General features: G+C 30.8%; 1 protein-coding gene across 1 annotated transcript; it reads left to right on the plus strand.

Annotated features, from left to right (window-relative positions):
* Positions 1–761: 761 nt before the first annotated feature.
* LOC139514442 (egl nine homolog 1-like) lies at positions 762–20,726 on the plus strand. The gene is made up of 5 exons (XM_071303723.1): positions 762–2,022; positions 7,455–7,574; positions 10,928–11,064; positions 15,785–15,849; positions 18,046–20,726. The coding sequence occupies exons 1-5, from the start codon at positions 1,090–1,092 to the stop codon at positions 18,111–18,113; spliced, it is 1,323 nt and encodes a 440-aa protein (XP_071159824.1). The 5' UTR covers positions 762–1,089; the 3' UTR covers positions 18,114–20,726.
* Positions 20,727–21,647: the final 921 nt, after the last annotated feature.

Below are 21,647 nucleotides of genomic sequence, written 5' to 3' on the forward strand. Positions count from 1 at the left end.
ACACCGACTGATTATCAAATGATATCCTAAACTTGTCATTAATCAGGAGAACTTTAACATAAAAGGTACTGACGAAAAGTTAAATAAATGAATATTCTTAAAACATTATAAAAACATCAAAAGTTAAATGCTAAAACAGTTAAATTAACAATCCTTACTTTTATCTTACTATATTTAAATCAAATCAAACCTAAAAGAAACATTTAAATACTAAATAATTAATCTGTTCAAATTAAGGGGAATTAACCTAGGCACATCAGGGCACATCTATTACACCAAGCCCTGCATTCCGGCAATTAGTCTTCAATGTAACAATAATTATTTTATTATTGTTACATTTCCATGTAACCGTAGCAAGTGCCTATATGTATATGGTCTCAGAGATCAGTGACCGCGCTGTGGATAGTAAACTTGGAATTGATAGTAAATAGCAAATACAAATTAAATATATTTCTTGTACATTTACGCTTATAGTATACAGACTTTATACAATAAGAAGCGGAAATAATTAAAATTAATGGGAAACCAAAAAGATAACGGATTTAGGAAAAAAGGGGGAGGGCCAAAAAAATTATCCGTCACCTACCTATACATATTCTTATTTTATGATTCCTTTTGTTATTGTCTTATTGATGTCTAATATATGTTTCTTGTGAGCCCCATTTAATGGAAATATAAAACATCTTCTTCTGCAATGCAAGAAGTCATCTTGTCTGTGTCATTCCATCATTTCATACGAATATTAACAAAAGAAATTTTTATTTTCATTATTGTTTTTATGCTTCAGGCGAGGCATTCGTATCGCACCGACACATCGTCATGCTGAAGCTTGAGCTTTCCGGTGAGAACATTTGCGTCGCCAGACTTACATCTCGGTTTTTGGTAAATTGCCGGATCAAATAAAGAGCAGTCTGAGTACCGAAAACATCAACTTCGTCGTGATATTCAAGACAGCTTCGTCGTGTAGACCTTCATGTATCTTTAAAGTATAATAACACAAACAGCCAAATATTCATTAGTATCCGTGACAACTTGAACACTATCTGTGTCATGGAGGACTGGATCAAACGAATGTAAACATAGGAAATAATGGCTGCATGTGTACGTGACAAGGGGAACATACGCAACGTTTGCCAACTTTGCGGCCAAGTAAATAATTTAATGATCTGTGCAGGTTGTAAAAGAACATGGTATTGTAGCAGGGAGCATCAGAAATATGACTGGAAGTATCATAAGAAGAAGTGCAAAAAGCCAGAGCAACCATCAAACGAAAAGCAAGAATTGGGTCAAAAAACAAAATCGTCTATAAATAGTAACGAAATATCAATACCGGAGGGTTCCCCACGTGTGGATGGGTTACGTGACAGTGAAGATGTAAGTTTAAAAGTTGTTGACACTGACAAAACCATGAGTGAATTAAGATCCTCGAATTCTGCTGGAAATGTTTCCAGATTAGAACAATTGAATTTGGAAGAAGATAAACAAGTTACTGTTCCAAAAATTGGCAAACATTCCTCAAAGGAATTCTTTTTACATTCAAATATTTCAGAGTTAAAACCTTTTACATCAGAATCTGTTCGACAAAATATTGCTAGACACTCTTCTAAGAAAAGAAACAGTTCTGACAAAATGCCGCCAACAACGGAAGAAGAGTTTGACACAAGCAAAACATACTTTTCAGTGCTTGAAACCAGGACTAAGATGCTTGCAGACTATGCATGCAATTGCTTAAATCGTTATGGTGTGTGTGTTATTGACAATTTTCTTGGAAATGGTAAAGGACTTGAAATTCATGAACAAGTCCAAGATATGCATCAAAAAGGATTATTCACAGAAGGACAACTAATGAACTCTGAACGTGGAAATTCAAATTTGAAACATGTTAGAGGAGATGTTTTAACTTGGGTTGATGGTAGCGAGGAGGGGTGTGAAGACATTGGATTTCTTGTATCCTCCATGGATGCTGTTATTTTAAAGTGTGCTGGCAAATTGACTAATGTTAGTGTAAATGGGAGGACAAAGGTAGATACTATTTTGTTGTTTTCATTTGTTTGTTTACTTTGGTTCTTCTCAGAGTCAAATATCCTGTGATGGACATGACATGCAAGTTACAAGAATGTAAAAGCTACAAACATGACTTCAATAACCCAATAAAAATTTGAAGAATCAATAGATTTAAAAGATACAAAGTTGCTCACAAGTATGCATGTAACATGGTATACATGTATATGTTACCATTTTACATAATTTTACAAGAATTGATACTGATACATTGTACAACATGTACATGACATAACATACTTTGTACATTTGTGAAAAATTTACATTCCTTTTTAATATTCAGTTCAAAAAGATTTACAAAATGTACATGATGCAAATGTTCATGTAAAGTCATGTACATGCAACTGACTTTGTACTATCATGACTATACATGTACATGTGTTCAAAACACCAAACACTTACAAAGGTTGTAATTACAAGTAATATTTGTACATGCTAACTCTGAATGAGGCCTATAACTGTAATCATTGACGATTATATTTAAAAACATCTCAGTTTAGATTTCTTTAAAAAATATTAAAGGCTAAATAAATGGACCTTAAAATGTCCAGTTTGAGGAAGGATTTTAAATTTTAGTTTTTTTGTACATGTACAATGTATCTTATTAATCAAAAGGTAAAATATTTTGATAAGAGCATTTGTTATCTAAACCAATGTACATCTTATCTACTGTACATGCAAAAAAACTCAAGTACACCACAGTAATTTTTTATCAATAAATGATGGAAAATAAAGGGGGAAAAACATATAATATAGAATTATAGAATATATAAGTAATACTGATATATACTTGTATAATATGATATAGCTTAAGGATGTATTCTTCTGACTTTTCAGTCTCATTCAGTCTCGTTGAAATCTCGTTCTTGAATTATTTCCAAAACATGTAAAAGAAGGGAAAAATATCAATGAATTTTAAAAATATTATAAGCAAACATAAATCTGTGAAAAAATTGTGTATTTACAATGAATGGTTTTCTCGTAATCCAGTTTTCAAATTTTACGACCAATCAAGTTAGTATTTTTAGCCAAAATTTTGAGAAAATGGGTGAGGGATACAAAAAATTATTTTACAAGAATCATGTACATCCCATATCATTTTGGTCTTTTCAAATTTCTTAGATATGTTTTTTTCATTCATTTATAACAAAAAAGTTGAAAAAATATGCATTTTGTTCTTAAAACTGAGAAAAATCAGAAAAATGCTAAATTGACAGCATGGTAAATTTTACACAAAAAAGCGTCAAAATATGATAAAACTTTCTTATATTAACACCTACCTATAGTTTTTGTAATTAAAATTTATTCAGATTGGTCCACTTCATCTTTTTATAAAGTATGAGAAAAAGTTTAATTGTGGAACTGTGATTTTTTTCATGATAATAGCCCAAAAATAGGTAAAAATCGATGAAAAATGGGAAAATCATCAAAATTGGTCATTTTCAAAGGGCTTTAGCAAAAAAAGAAGTGCACCACCATATGATTTTTTCTTCACCAATTATTTTGTTACAGTCTTATAAATCCAAAAATCAGGTTAAGAAAAAAAGTTTAATTCTAGAAATTTTTGGCTCCTCAGAGGTGTACATCCTTAAATGCTTATTCAGATGATCAGTTTGCATGGTTTAAAAACATTTTAATCTGCAATTGAATTGGATAAAACATTAAGCAATTGCGCAAAAACCTTTTGAATATTCACAGCCATTTATAGCTGACTATGCAGTGCTGGTTTTGCTCATTGTTACCTATAGTTGTTTAATTCTATGTCATTTGGTCTTTTGTGAAGAGATGTCTCATTCATTGGCTGCAGTCATGCCACTTCTATTTAATGTCATTAACCGTTGATCAATGTTGATTATAAATATTTCATGTAATTCACAATTCTGCAGGAATAATATTAACCAAAGTACATGAGAGACATATACATGTAAGAAATTGCATCCATGTACATCATGTACATGTACATGTGTATAAATAATATTGGAAAAAAAGATAGAAATGCAGGCCCATTAGTCATGTTAAAAATGTAATACTTATAATTAGTTCAGGCCTCAGTTTATATTGCCAAAATGTTAAAACACAGTTCACTTACAATTGTAATAACATGAATAAGAACAAAAATTTAATTCATAAAACTGTTTGATAGTTGTGAATTGTTAATGCCAGTTAATGCAGAATTTTGAAACCTTTAAAATAAATAAAAAAATTACTGTTAGTGTTATCATAAGCATTATAAGTCATGTTACATGTACAAACGTTTTAACCCCACATAAAAATGATATTCTGTTGATAAAAAATTTCTTTTTAAACTTTCAGTAAAGTAAATTGAAAGTTAATATTTCTACATTGTATTTTGACCAGTGATAAAAAAGAAATGAATTTGTATAATTTTTTTGTAAGTTTGGTTTAGTGTTTCAGATGGCCAGTTCTGTGTTTGGTAAAACTGTGGTTACTTATTATTATAAAATCATTATTTATATGTTTAGATTATCTTAACAAATATTTTTGCATGGCTTTGACTAGTTTGATATGTTATTTTCTTCTGGATTTTGAAGTAAGATTAAAATCATTTACTAAAATATTGATGACTGTTTCGCAATTCACTTTCATTGACTTATACATATATATGCATTTTTAAATGAAGAACACGTCACAGTGATGTATCCCCAATTTTTGTGATTGATTGTTGCTTGTTTTATGTCCCGTGGCAAATATTTGATGCATTTTCAGGATGATATTTTTACTGTGTAATATTTCTCAACTATTTCTGACTTTTTTTCTACCTCCAACACAACTGTACTTGTATTTGAGCATGAATAAAAGAACACACAGACACTTGGAATTAAGCAAAAGTCATGATCTAGATTTATGTTTGACAGATAAAACATGTTGAATGTTTGACACATTTCCCATTTCCATTCTCAATTTTAAATTTTGTTTTCCTCCCCATCATGTTTTATTAGAAGAGGGAGGGAAGGTTGACCATGTTGACTGTAAAAAATATATAGGACCAATTACTCCAACTTTTAGTAAAGGATATTTTAAATAATTATTTAAGAATTAAAATTGTTGATTGCATCTGCATCAAACTATTCAACCAGTTGAACCATTACTGCCAACATTTTATGAAGAACATGTAACAATGATGTACATGTATTCTCCTTTTTGTGATTGATTGTTGCTTGCTTTAAAATTTGTGTCTGTGGCAAAAAAAATGTGACAAAAAGATCAATAATAAATTTATGTTAAGAAGTATATCAATACCCAGCTTGTTATATGCTTGCAGAGCACATGAAAGGGTTTAGATTTGCATTTATGCCATTGACTTTTTACTTCTAAATATATTGTTTAAATAATTGTTTAAAACTGAATATACCTGCATTAGATGATGCCAATAAAGTCAATGTCAGAGAGGATGTTAAAAAGAATTAATATGTCTCACTTAGTTTCCCTCTATTATTCTATATTATCTATGAAATTAAACAAAAAAAGTTAGTTAGTTAGTTTCAACAACAAAAAAACATACATGTTATTTTGTATATGTATATGTTATGTATGTTACATATTCTTTTAATCTGCCATTGTGTGAAATGACTTTCATGTGTCATTTGACATATGTCACCACTATAAGACATAATTAGTACAATTGCAGTGCAGCAGTTGACATAATTTGCATGAGGAATTGAAAAAACAATTACGATAAAAACTATACATGCAATTTATGAATGCAATTAATGCATATTAATTGATTGTGTGGGAATGTCATAAGAGTTCATTAATTTACTAGAGCTATTGGTGTGATATGGCAGTGGTTGATACAATTTGGTACATGTTGAAAGTTTTATCTTAAACAAAACTGCATCCCAATGGCAATATTTATGTATACAAAAATGTATCAAAATTAAAGACACAATCATGTTATAAACATGTTTTCAGAAGTAATTTGTTTCTCAGAACATGTATGCCCTTTTGTTCTTACCAGCAGACAAAATAGTATTTAGTGTTTTCTGGTGTTGAACCAAAGTTTCATAGTGTTGTTGGTTTGCTGTTGCATTCATACCTACTATTATCTTATCAATGCATTCCTCCAGGTGCGGGAGTTTCTCGCTGCATTAAAGACCCATTGGTGGCCTTCGGATGTTGTCTGCTCTTTGGTTGGGCTGTTGTCTCTTTGACACATTCCCCATTACAATTCTTAATTTTATTTATTGAATATTTTTTTGTTGTTTATATATTTACTAGTTTTTGTGTTAAAAGATTTTATGCCTCTCAAAGGGGCTTTATGTTTTTCAGTCTATGCACCCATTTGTTCTTCTGTTGGTTTGTTCGTCTGTACCACTTCAGGTTAAAGTTTTTGTTCAAAGTAGTTTTTGATGAATTTGAAGTCCAATCAAGTTGAAACTTGGTAAACATGTTTACTATATATATCAGATGATCTTTCTAATATTAATGCCAAATTATAGTTTTGAATGGTCAACTGAATATAGAAAATGATAGTGTGAGTGGGTCATTCGTGTTCTATGGACACATTCTTGTTTGAAATTAAGGTAAAGCTGTATTCTCATGGGTGGCTGATTGTTGTCTCCTGCTATAAAGTGTAGCAGCCAACTGTTAAGGTGTAATCTGTCAGGGCTTATCTGACCTTGACCTTATTTTCATGGATCATTGATAGTGTTACATTTGTATGGTCCTTGTACATGTTGTAGTAATGCCTAAATCTTTAAACTTTGAACATTAATTATTAGCCACCCTCGCTGATATTAAGCTGGTATTTAATGTATAATGGTATGATTGATTGGCATATATATATATGTCATCATAATTTTGTTGTCAGTGACATGTTTCTACTGATAACCTTATTACATAATGTAATTTATAAAATGATGATTACCAATTTTCAGGCACTTTTTTTTTTACAGAATTGATACTTTTTTAGGCCATTTAGATTTCTTAGGAACCATGATGTTTATGAAATATATGATTAAAAAATTGTGAATAAAAAGTGGTGTGGTTTATACATCAATGACACAGCAACCAGGCAACATAAAAGAGATGTAGAGGTCAACAATAGACAAATCTCGTACAAAATACAAAACAACTAGCTAGAGTCTAAACAAGTTGGGTGTAAATTACAAAAGACTTTCAATGGTATACACATTGAAAGATGAAATGGGAAAATATCCAAGATGGGTGCTTTTTTTATGGGCACTCAAACTTCATCCACCAATAAAAACTGACCACCCTGTGATAAGCAAAATGCAGTGCTTAAAAGTGACGTTAAAACACCAAAAATCAAATCAAAATATCCAAGATGAAATTAAATGTTATTTTAAAATAGATTTTAATTTTTTTAGCATAAATAACTTAATCATTAATCATCTTTTAACATGTTTAAGGCAATGGTTGCTTGTTATCCTGGAAATGGTACACAGTATTTACGTCACGTTGATAATCCAAATGATGATGGAAGATGTATAACATGTATATATTACCTCAATAAAAACTGGGAAGCTAAGGTAAGTTATATAAATTCAATCACTTAAAGTATGGCATTTAATTTTATAACATTTGTTCTGTTCTTGGCAAAATAGATACCTTTTTAGCTTTAAGAATAAATACACATTCATATATAGCATGTATAGAAGGAGAGATACATTTTTCTGAAAGTCCAACTGTCATCACTTTGCATCTATCATCATTAATCTGTAATCTTTTGAAGTGATTTAGCAATGCAAGATCTTCAAAATGCTAAATACAATGTGTGACTGAAAGCAGTTATAGCAGGTTGTCTTATCTTGAAAACTTCAATAGAGCAGAACATTGTGAACAGAAAAAATAATATACAAATAAAACACTTTAGGGAAGCTCTCCCTTAACTGTTTATTAGAATTGTTGCCCTTGAATATTTTTTTTAAGCCCCTGCCGTAGCAGAGGGGTCATTAAGTTTTACCCTTGTCTGTCTGTACATTTTGTATGTACGTATGTCCCAAAGTTGGTTTCCGTTCTCTAACTTTAGTTGCCTCAACCAATTAATATGAAGCTTATACACAATGCTTATTACCACTAAATACAGATCAGGTTTGAATTGGTGGTGGTACTTTTACCATTTTAGAGGTATGGCTTTGCAAATGGAAAAATTGAAAAAAAATTTGTTTCCGTTCTTTAACTTGAGTTTGTCTCAACCAAATTTTATGAAACTTATACACAATGCTTATTAATGCAATGTACAGATCAAGTTTGAATTTTGGGGCCGTCACTTTTACTGTTCTAGAGTTATGCCCTTTTCAAATGGAAAAATTGTTAAAAAAATCAAAAATATCAATCAAGTATTATTTTTTTTTAATTGGAGTTATCTTCCTTTGTCCATGATTTTAATTGAATCAATTACAATCAATGCTTTTTAAAATCTTCTTTGAAAATTGGAGTTATCTTTCTTTGTCCAGAATGGTAGTTGAATCAACTAAAATCAATGCTTTATATAATGCAATATTCAATTTTACTACCAACTGATAAATTAAAATTAAAGCAATATTTACCATTCAGTGCTTCCAAGCACTTGTATTACCATTCTAGGGTTATGCCCCATTTTAAATGGAAAATTTCATGATTTTTTTCATTTCTGTTCTCTTAACTAAAGTTTGTTTCAACTAAATTTCATGAAATGTATATATAATACTTATTACCAAACTGAAGTCAGTTTGAATTCAAACAGCAGCTTCACTTTTACAGTTCTTGAGCTATGTACCTGGATAATGTTATATGCTAGCGGGGACATCATCTGTGTTCCTATGGACACATTCCCCATTTATTTTTATCCATTAACTATTATTTCAGGAATTAACACCTCTGAAAATTTCTGAACTGATTTAGAACTTGAAATTTATAATCATTTTAGTTTCTCCATTTTTTCGTTTGTGAAATATTTTCCAATTCAACAGCCAATATTGCTGTCATAACTAGACTGCTAGAAATAGAAAACAAGGGTAAACTTTTTTTGGTCTAATATGATACCTTGTGAACTGTAGAAGCCTGACTGACATTTGATAGGACACAAATAGCTAATGAACCTGACTGTTATTTGATAGGACACAAATAGCTAATAAAACTGACTGTTATTTGATAGAACACAAATAGCTAATGAACCTGACTGACATTTGATAGGACACAAATAGCTGATCAACCTGACTGTTATTTGATAGGACACAAATAGCTGATGAACCCGACTGTTATTTGATAGGACACAAATAGCTAATGAACCTGACTGTTATTTGATAGGACACAAGTAACTAATGAACCTGACTGTTATTTGATAGGACACAAATAGCTAATGAACTGTTATTTGATAGGACTCAAATAGCTGATGAACCCGACTGTTATTTGATAGGACACAAATAGCTGATGAACCCGACTGTTATTTGATAGGACACAAATAGCTGATGAACCTGACTGTTATTTGATAGGACACAAATAGCTGATGAACCTGACTGTTATTTGATAGGACACAAATAGCTAATGAACCTGACTGTTATTTGATAGGACACATATAGCTAATGAAACTGACTGTTATTTGATAGGACACAAATAGCTAATGAAACTGACTGTTATTTGATAGGACACAAATAGCTAATGAACCTGACTGTTATTTGATGAAAGGAGAATTTGGAATGACATTGACTTTAATTCTTTTTGAGCAACACAATGTTGCTGCTAATTCTAGAACTTAAAAGAGGTATGAAATATGCTTACTTTAGAAAGTGTGAAACTCTCATATCAAAACTCATAAAGGTGTGTGGTCAAACATGTTAAATGCTATTTTAACATACATGTTTCTCATTTCCTCGTTTTTTTTTATATAGATTAGACTGTTGGTTTCCCGTTTGAATGGTTTCACAATAATAATTTTTGGGGCCCTTTATAGCTTGTTGTTCGGTGTGAGCCAAGGTTCTGTGTTGAAGGCCGTACATTGACCTATAATGGTTTACTTTTATAAATTGTTATTTGGATGGATAGATGTCTCATTGGCACTCATACCACATCTTCCTATATCTATGTAAGATGATTTGCTCTGGTAAATAAATGGGTTAAATAAATTGATTTATTGGTGACTGCTTTACGCTGCATCAGCACAAAAAGGCTATATGCAGCAAGGTTAGATAAATAAAAAATCAACTAAATCTCAGATTAAAGTCACACTTTATCTTTGAAATATGTCAACAAGAAATTATTGATTTTCCTGTTATGGCATTTTGTGAGCTGATGATGTTTGTTGTCTGTATTGTTATTAGAAAAATAACACAGCAACTGAGATTAACAGTCCTGACAGATGCCTGATATACATGAATAATCCCCATCTATGGTATTTTATCTGAATTGACATATTTTTTTACACTGCATATAAAAATAAGATAACAAAAACATATAAAAGCTATGTTGACACTACATGTATTACTTGTACAAGAATAAACCCATGTCCTGTTATCAGGTGTTTTAACTCTGCTAAGATATGCAGGTATTAACACAGATAGAACAAAATAAATTACCTTTGAATTTCCAGGTATGTACTTAAAACATGCAGAAGATAAACTAGAACAATAAATCAATTAAATGTTCCAAGAAAAACTATCATACTGTAGATGTATTGTACATGCCTGTATCCTAAACTTTAACAGATATTACATACATGAGTCTGACAATAGACTTTCCTAACAAGTATCATTTAGACTCTCAGTTGTAAAAATTCAAAGATCTTGATAACTGGTAAGGCCATTTATACAAGCAGATTCAAAATTGTAAATGATAGAATGATTGAAAATTTAGTACGAAAAATCAGACCAAGTTCATCTAAAATATCTGTTTATATACATTTTAGAAATATGGTGGCTTGCTAAGAATTTACCCTGAGGGTCAAGACAGGGTTGCTAGTATTGAACCAGTGTTTGATAGACTTTTATTTTTCTGGTCAGATCGACGGAACCCTCATGAAGTAATGAAAGCTTTTAAAACAAGGTATGTATAACTATTTTTGCTGTGACTGAACTGATTGCTTGATTGGTGTTTAACAGCAATTTCACCACTTTTTCATGGCACTGAGTTTTTATTGATTGTGGTAGCCAGAGAGATTAAATTGAGAATGGAAATGGGGAATGTGCCAAAGAGACAACAACCCAACCATAGAGCAGACAACAGCAGAAGGTCACCAACAGGTCTTCAATGCAACGAGAAATTCTCGCACCCGGAGGCGTCCTTTAGCTGGCCCCTAAACAAATATATACTGGTTCAGTGATAATGAACACCATGCTAAACTCCAAATTGTACACAAGAAACTAAAAGTTAAAATGATACAAGACTAACAAAGGCCAGAGGCTCCTGACTTGGGACAGGCACAAAAATGCGGCGGGGTTAAACATGTTTGTGAGATCTCAACCCTCCCCTATACCTCTAGTCATTGCAGAAAAGTAAACGCATAACAATACGCACATTAAAAATCAGTTCAAGACAAGTCCAAGTCTGATGTCAGAAGATGTAACCAAAGAAAATAAAAAAAATGACAATAATACATAAATAACATCAGACTACTAGCAGTTAACTGACATGCCAGCTCCGAACCTCAATTAAACTGATTGAAAAATTATGTCTTCATCATATGAAAATCAGGCACAATGCTCCCCGTGAGGGGTTTAGTATCATACCATCATAACATATATAAGAAGAACATAACCCGTGTCATGCCAACAACTGGTTTATTAATAATAAATGTGTTTAGTTCCGATGCAAAGATCCTATAAGTGAATCAATATTAACGCCAAAATATGCAATCTTTAGAGCCACCAACCTGCTGCAGACAATTGAACAATCCTAATTAATGAATATTTGAGTCTATCACACCTGCCACATGCTGAGTTTAAACTCACAACCTCAGTATTGAGAGTCTAGTGAAATAGTATAGTTGTACTACTTATATCACTCTTTCACTGAGGCTGACATTTTGAGCATTGAATAACTATTTCAGTATTTTATATATATGTTAATTTAATTTTTAATTTTTATTTCTTTAAAACAAAATATCAAGTTTTCCTATTTTCACTGAAATTTGAATGCAAATTAAGTTATTTTACTTAAATTTAAATCTTAAGTAACACCAAAATATTGCTGTCTTTTTTTAATTTCAGTTTCTGTTTCTATAGTATTTACAATTTTATTTCCTCTAAAAAGTTAGTTAACAATTAAACATATTATGTATCACTACAAAAAAGTATGTTACATTTCTAACATGTTGCATTAAGTCTAATAATTTTCTCAGAGGTCGAATCACACATTTCCTTCTAAATAATGCCTAGCAGTATGACATTTAATACTATTTATACTGATTTTAAGACAAATGGGACTTGTATTTTAAGTACTTTGGAATGATGTACTATTTCAATTATGTAATGTTGATATGCTGTACTTGAGTTCAATGTCGATGAAGTTTTAAAAAAACTTGAAAAAAATCTTATCCATTTAAAAATAGGTGAATTGTGTTTGTTTAAGGCATACTTATTGGTCACGTGGCAAAAGTGCATTCCATAGTGCACTTAGTTGATAAGTTATCAGTTGCAATGGGTCACGTATCTCTTTATTTATATGCCAGAAGTCACTGTAAAGAACTATTGTAATTCTTTACATAATTTTTTTTTAATGATAAATATTGAAGACCATGGCAGATTGACTCTTAGTTATGTATTCCTCATAAATTATTCATTTTTGTTATAGAAATTTTAAATTATATAATGGTACAGCATTTTGTCCTTGTCCTTTCTAGCTAATTTTAGTTTCCATGTGACCAAATGAAGTACATAGATAAATGCTAGTCACATATAAGGATCACTTATCTGTAACATCACTTATATCATTATTCACTTCACATTTTATGTTATTCTGTAACTTCTTGGAAACAAAGATTTATAGTAATCCTTGTAGAAAACAACTTGACAAAATTAAACCAAAGTTGCACCGACTCTTCTTCAGGACAGTTGTGTACTGTGGATTTATCTTTATTTGTTGGAGACCATTTTTTATTTTATTTTGAGGATAAAGGTGAACCACGAAATTAAATGTTCAACAAATGACATATTTCCTATAGACTTGTATGCAGAAGTCATGTACAATAAAATATCCATGAACATGCTAGTTTTTCTTAATCCACGAAAATGTCTGTCCATTTTTCTGTCCTTTAATTCTATTTTCTTCTGTACTATTTCATAACTTTTGCCTCATGTAAATTTCATGAAACTCAAACACATTGCTAAGAACCAAGACTTGCAGACATATTCCCATTTGGGCATTGAGTCACCATTCTAGCATGATGCCCCTTTAGAACTTAGGAAATTGCCTATTTTCGTTTCCACACTCTTACTTAATTTTGTGTCATTAGAATAATATGACTCACTCTTTGTATAATTATTTAATTATTCCAAATTTTGACTCTTTGTATGAATTGATTATTCTAGATTTTGACTCTTTGTACAATTATTCTAAATTTTGACTCAGTATAATTATTCCAAATTTTGACTCTTTGTATGATTATTCTAGATTTTAACTCTTTGTATAATTATTCTAAATTCTGACTCTTTGTATAATTATTCTAAATTTTGACTCTTTGTATAATTATTCTAGATTTTATCTCTTTGTATAATTATTTTAAAGGAGTAGGTCCGGTAAGACCCCTTTTTGGCCCCAAAATATAACAGTTTTACAAAATTGTTAAAATGTAAACTTTTAGTTATTTATTGGACAGTTGAATGCGTCTGCCACATAAATATGGGCTGTTTTTGACTATGCAATGCACATATATCGGGTTGTAGCGCCAATAAGTCATGCTAAATTACTGAAATCTTCGAAATTCTAGCATTTTAGTTAAATTTTAGACAGTTTCCGTGTAAAACGGAAGTGGCCGCATTCGTGTTCATCCTTAATATTGAAATGTAAGTTGTATTTTATGATAATACATAACATATATAAAGGTTGTGGATGAACACGGATGCGGCCACTTTCATTTTTGACAAAAACCATCTGTAAAGTGACATTTTTCAGCATATTTGGTAGATTTTTCATATTTGAGCTGGAATCAGATCGTTTTTAATGACTAAATCAGTTAAAATCTTTCACATAAACTAATTGAATCAAGTAAAATAGACACTTAAGTGTTTAAAAAGTAGTCAAAATTTTTCGTCAGATGAAACTGAGGCCAAAATGAGTCCTTACCGGACCTTCTCCTTTCGACTCTTAGTATAATTATTCTAAATTTTGACTCTTTGTATAATTATTCCAAATTTTGACTCTTTGTATGATTATTCTAGATTTTGACTCTTTGTATAATTATTTTAAATTTTGACTCTTTGTATAATTATTTTAAATTTTGATTCTTTGTATAATTATTCCAGATTTTGACTCTTTGTATGATTATTCTAGATTTTGAATCTTTGTATAATTATTTTAAATTTTGACTCTTTGTTTAATTATTCTAAATTTTGACTCTTTGTATAATTATTCTAAATTTCAGAACTATAATAGTTCAGGATAAGTTGTATATAGCAAAAAAGGATCAACAAATAGGTATACAAAATTGACTTTATCAATCCAGTCCAAGTAGGAGCTACATCCCTGAAATAATGTGTTTTATTCTTTATATGTTAATTTGTATTGTTATTTTTGTCGAGCCTGTCACAGAAAGCTCAACATAGGGATAGTGATCTGGTGGCTGCGGCTAGGGCGGCTGCTAAGGTGGAGTTAGCTCACTCCTTGAAAGCTTCATATTTTAGAAGATGGAAGACCTGGATGCTTCATACTTTGTATATATATGCCACATGTTACAAAGTTTCCGTCAGTCACATGTCCAATGTCCTTGACCTCATTTTCATGGTTCAGTGACGATTTGAAAAAGAAGTTAAGATTTTTTTTAATTTTTAATTCTCTCTTATTATAAGTAAGAAGATAACTATATTTGGTATGTGCATACTTTGCAAGGTCCTCATGTTGGTCAGACTGTTTTCACATGATCAGTGAACAAGGTTAAGTTTTGGTGGTCAGGTCCGTATCTCAAATACTATAAGCCATAGGTCTAGTATATTCAGTGTATGGAAGCACTGTAAGGTATACATGTCCAACTGGCAGGTGTCTTCTGACCTTGACCTCATTTTCATGTTTCAGTGGTTATAGTTAAGTTTTTGTGTTTTGGTCTATTTTTCTTATACTTTATGCAATAGGTCTATTATATTGGGTGTATGGAATGATTGTAAGGTGTACATGTCTAGCTTGCAGGTGTCATCTGACTTTGACCTTACTTTCATGGTTCAGTTGTAAAGTTAAGTTTTTGAGTTTTGGTCTTTTTTTCTAATAAATAGTTTATGCAATAGGTCAACTATATTTGGTGTATGGAAATATTTTATGATTTATATGTTAGTCGTGCAGGTTTTATTCAACCTTGACCTCATTTTCACGGTTCATTGCTCAGTGTTAAAATTTTGTGTTTTGGTCTGTTTTTCTTAAACTATAAGCAATAGGTAAACTATATTTGTTGTATGGAAGAATTGTTAGCTGTACATGGCTGGCTGCCTGGCATGGTTCATCTGACCTTGACCTCATTTTCATGTTTTGTTTTCTTGGTTAATGTTAAGTTTATGTGACAGTTGTAATAAAGCTTTATATTATGTATTGTTAGAAAAGCCATGTTATTTTTATTTTACAGATATGCAATAACTGTATGGTATTATGATGCTGATCAACGTGAAAAAGCAATCAAGGGATACAAAGGTACATCAATATTAATTTATAAAATTTAGATTGGACATGACCTATACTTAACTTTTAAATAATATTACGTGAAAATCTGAAATTTTTTTGTCATATGGAACTTACACTATCACCTTGACAATAAATATTTAAACTGACCTGATTTTATGATCCAGGACATTGTGTCAAATGTCAAACAATTTGGTCAACTGGTACCTTATTATCATCTTCAAACCAAAGAATTACCAATTTTATAGGCAACAAAAGGTCATAACTTTTGATTGGTAAAGGTCAAAACTGGTTAATACAAACTTGACCTGTATTTAATGGTCTATGACACTGTGATTACCGGTAAGTTTCAAAAGATTTGGTCAATCAGTATTTTTATTTTCATCTGGACAGAGGAAAACCCAACTTATAAGCAAGGCTTCCAAAACGGTCATATATTCGGGACAATTGTATAATGTCCGTTAAAAGTCCGGCGGGCAAAGTATGAAATGGTCATCTACTTTTTAGTTCTCAAGGCTTTTTGGTCATTTTTACATAATTCACGATCTTTTTGACCCAACCTTATGCCTTTAACAGCCACACATTTCTGGTCATAAAAGTGACATGATGATTAATTACTATCAAAACAACACCTACTTCAATACTTTCTAAATTTAATCAAGGCTAATTAGTTGTTGGACAGCTGAAAACTACCTGTTCAGGTGACAGGTAAACTATTTTCAGTACCAGACATTGTATAAATTAATCAGTCTATTCACAATTATTTCGTACATTTCAGCGGTTTGTATCTAATTGATTTAGTCAACATCTGGTTTTGGAAAATGTGACTTTAATGTAACTTTTTTTTTTAATCTAATGTCAATCATTGGGATGGCCATCTGATTACCATAATTGCCTTTTGTGACTTTAGTCGTAGGGATTAAAATCGGGATCAGATATAAAATGTCCGACTGGCTCAAACAAATTTTGGAAGCCCTGCTTATAAGGTAATTAGGGACATTACTCTTGAACATTAAAAGTCAAAATCATCCAAATTGGACTTGAACTGTATTTTTTGGCTCATAACATAATGTCCTTGTTTGGTATGGTGAAGCTGTATTTAATTATCATCTAAAAACAAAAGAAAACACAGATAACTAAGGGGCATAACTGTGAAATAGCAATGTCAAGGTCAAACCTCAATTGTCTGTTATGGTCTATGATATTGTGTTATAATTGTAAAAGGTTTGGTGAAGCTGTATAGTAATTATCAAGAAACCACATAAAATTCAATTTTAAGGTAGTTAAGGGCATAACTCTTAATAGTAAATGTCAAAACCATCATAAGCAAACTTGGTCAGTTTTTTTATGATCCAAAAGGTTGTGTTCAAGCTTCAAAAGATTCATCCAGAAACTGAAAAAAAAAACTTTTTATGTAACTAAGAGACATAACTCTTGAAGGTACATATTTAACACATCAATACAGGGGATGACTTGTTTTTTTAAGGTTCAACACATAGTGTATAACTAGCTTTTTATATGAAGTAAATAAACATTAACTGGAAAAATTTGCAGGCAATGCTGTTGAATAGTGATTTTCAAATTTTTAAAATATGTTGACAATGAAAAAATAGACTCAATCAGACTCTGAAGGTAGCCATGTTTTTAGTATCATGTTTTTTCTTCAATGGTCAGCACTTTTAACATTGATTTATTATCTGTTTCTTGGAAAACCATTTTGTTATATATTTACATACAAACATACAAATTCTAAAGCATTATATTTATTGCTAAATGTGTATTTTAGAAATATCTTAGAACCAAAGTCATTTATGAATCTTGTTTTGAGAAATAATGCATTGTTCTCACTGCAGAACAGAATCTGTATATTTTAAAGACAAGAAAAAAAGAAACCAACAGTTTGTCATAGTTGTTTAAAAACAGTGTGACAAAGGCTGTTACCAACTAACACATAAAAAAGGATTGGTGGCTAATATTAACTTGAAACACTGAATGAATATATAGATATACTTGTTTTCTGTCTCCTGGCAGAAAAAGGGGATGGGGAGTAGGTAAAATAATTTAGCATGAAAATTTAGGATGGATGTATAGGAAAGCAGGACATAGAACAATTTTTGTTGGGGGAGGGGGGAGGTGGAGAGCTGGAGCTGAACTCATTGCTGATTGTATTTTCTTATCCTTACTAAATCTTATTTTTGTATTTTGTAGGAGGTATGAAGCCAGAGATAGTTCCATTACATTCTCATGATCAAAGATCTGTTAACTGTGACACTTAGTTATTGAGACTTAAATTATTTGTTACATATCATTTGAATTATAATTTTAAAGATTGATCATTCCCTGGTGTTGCTTAAGTTTGTGGTTCCTAGTTATATGATTGTTAAGAATATATTAGATGCAGTGTACTTTATAAATGTTAAGAATATATTAGATGCCATGTACTGTTCTAGGAAAAAATTGCTTTAACCATATTTTTTTATGATATTATATCAATTTCTGTCTCTGCTAGCAATCACATAGTGCATATTTTGTAAGTTAAATAAAACCTACTTTGTCAGATAAAAGTATTTTATGTATGACAATATATGATCAGGCCAAAAAAAATAATACATGTGTTTCACCTAACCCTACCTACCCTTATGTTAAGTCCCTACCCTAACAATTTTTATGCCATTTTGGAACAAGCACTGATTAAGTCTGACTGTTTCCCTAGTAGTAACCAGCTAAAAAATGTTTGTTAAATAAAAGGATATTGCCTACCTACCTACCCTATTTTTTTTCAGCCTGTTAGAAGAAACACATGTATTATTTTTGGGGGCCTTAAAGTTTTATATAATTTTTATATTATCTATATCCCTCTTTGATAAGATCTTGAATGCTGGAGATATGAACATAACATATCAACAAGGGAGTGTTAACCAAGTGAAAATAATAATAAAAGTGGACACAGAATTGTGCTTCACATAGTATTTTGCATTAACCTTTCAGAAGTACTCGTTTTAATTTTAAGTACACATGTACCATGATTTTTTTTCACCTTTTAATGTATTTAAAAACTTGATAAAAAACATTAATTAACTATATCAAGTTCTGTGCAATTCACAAATCAGACATAGGTGTCAAGGAATTTGTGTAAGTGTTATCAGTTATATAAAGGATCTTAAAATAGGAAGTCAATAAGTAGTACATATGTAGGTATATATATATTTTTTTAAAGGAAACGTTGACACTTGAAAACTGAATTGCTTCAAATTGAAATCTATTATTGACCATATAAGATCTAACTATGAATTTCCACAGTCATTGTTTGATTTCCAAGGTCAAAGAGGACATTACCGGTAATAGAATTTGTTGTTATTTTAGGTCCCTGTATCTACTTGTATTTTGTGTATATATTCTAAAATAACACACATTTCTCAGGTATAAACTTTTTATAATATATAGTGCTATGACAGAGCTTTTAAAGCATATCTTATGAACAGTACTCATTAGTTATATGTTTTTCGGATGGTGCTACAGAAAGATTTCTCATAGGAAAAACAAGTATCTTGCCTTCACTTATAAACAGAGGTACACCCAAAAAGGTTATTTTTATATGTCACAAACAAATTTTAAACCACTTTGAATAAAGTGGAACTTCTGGTCTATCATTCATCACAGATTTCTCAAACTGATGTAAAAGTACCGATTTTTTGTATGTTCAATGAAATTAAAAGTGTAGATTCAAGGCAATCAGAAAAGAGTAATAGTTCCTGCAAAGTGCAAACTGTCACTATTGGTAGGGATTTCCCCATCGGAGGCTCCCAAATTGACATTTTGAAAGAGCAATTTTTGTCTACAATTTAAAACAAAACAATAAATTTTACCATGATATACTGGGAAAGTACTTTTATTTGTGGGATACCAATTTTCGTGGTTTTCATGGATGACTTTATCCACGAATTTAAGTGTCCGACAAAATATAATAAATGTTGTCCAAATCAATAGATAGAAGGATCTCCCTGTAGGTTTGACTACTGATAATATCTAGAGAAAACTGAATATCGGCAAATCTACTAAATGCACTGTGAACTCAAAAAAATTCTTGATTAGAAAGTAAAAGTCAAAATTCAAAGTCCATTTATAGCATTAATTTATGTAACTGTTCTTCAATATTTACATGTTTATGACCTCATTAACACCTTTGATGGTTTTTAATCTGCAGATCACTCGATCTCGAGTTAATTATTGTCAACACAACGATTAACACTTGTGCAACAATTTGAATGTTTACTTTGAAATATCTTTCAAAGAAGACAATTTGTAATCTTCGTTTCTAATGGCTTCAATTTCAACTGTATTTTTTTTTTTAAATCCACGAATTAAAGAACCCACGAACATATAAATTTTGCTCAAACCATGAAAATTAATACCCACAAATTAAATAACTTTCACTGTAGTATTGTTTAAGTATGAAGAAGCAAATAAAGAACCGTAAAATAGATTTGAAGGCCTCTTTAAAGGGTTTTGTAGAATTTTGAGAGCCATCGTGTGCATAATACCCCCTTGGGCAGTTTGAAAAGTTGGCAGGTATGAGTCTGGTGTGAATGCCCTTATGTGTTATTTACTGTACTTGTAATAACTAAAAGTGTACATGTGTTAATTAGGGTTATCACTGTATAAAGATAAACACATTTCTGTTAAAAGTTTTAAGTGAGTTCAACAAAGAATTTATAAAAAAAATATGCATCATGCAAGCTTTAAACAATGAAGTGCTTATTCTTTTCATTTAAATGTGCTTATAGGCATAAATGTGTTCTTGCTCATTAGCATATTTGTGATGTTAATATCATCATTTCATGTTTTGTCAGATAAATTGTTTGTTAAATTTAATAAAATATGTAAATGTTTTCTTGTTTTTCTCAATTGGTGAGTTTGATTTAATATTGATTTGAGGTGTTTTGTTGGTTGGTCAAGGTAAAAATAATATGAGATGGTCTAAGGTCCAGATCCAGAGCTCACTTGATTTACGAGATGGATCCAACAATGACTTACCTTGTGGAATATTACAAGACAAATAATACATATTTATTAAAAAAAAAACACAGTTGTTTCAGTTAAAACATACAAAATAACACTATAAACCTATAAACCTACCTATTAAAAAACTTTAGGAGTAAGAGAAAAAACTGGTTGGTTTAGAGTTAAATTAATGTGTGCAGGTATAGGGTGATGTGTCTGCCTGTAAACTGTTACCTCGTGAACTAGCATGTTTAAAACCTAGCTCACAATATCTATATCTGTGGTTGACAAAGTGGTTCATATCACAATTTAATGTTTTCATCCTTATATGGATGTAATAATTGCAATGGATGTTAAACACCAATCCATCGCCCTCATCATAGATATATGACAAACAGTAAGTTACAAATTTACAATTAAGTGCCAGTCTTTGTAAGAATCAGGCAATTTAGGTAAAAATTAAAACATGATCAGAAAAAACCCACCGAGCTTATCATGCTATTTAATACTAACCATCATCCTGAGTTAAAAAGTATTAGTCTTTCGTTTGTGTGTGTCTGGTAATATCAAATAACTTGGTTAGAAAATTGGTTAGAATGATAGCAAATTACAGAGTTATCTCCCCTTATTCGTTAATTTCTAGTGCATTTCAACCAAATTGTATCTTCTATTACCAGAACAGAAAATGGAAATGAATGTTATTTTTGTGCATAACTACATATTATGAACTGAAATCAATGTCAAATAGGCTGGGATTTTTTGGTCATGTTTTCACCACTGCCTGATTCTTAGGCAGACTGGCACTTAAG

Source organism: Mytilus edulis, chromosome 3 (assembly GCF_963676685.1).
Source record: "Mytilus edulis chromosome 3, xbMytEdul2.2, whole genome shotgun sequence".
NCBI classification, from domain to species: Eukaryota; Metazoa; Mollusca; class Bivalvia; order Mytilida; family Mytilidae; genus Mytilus; species Mytilus edulis.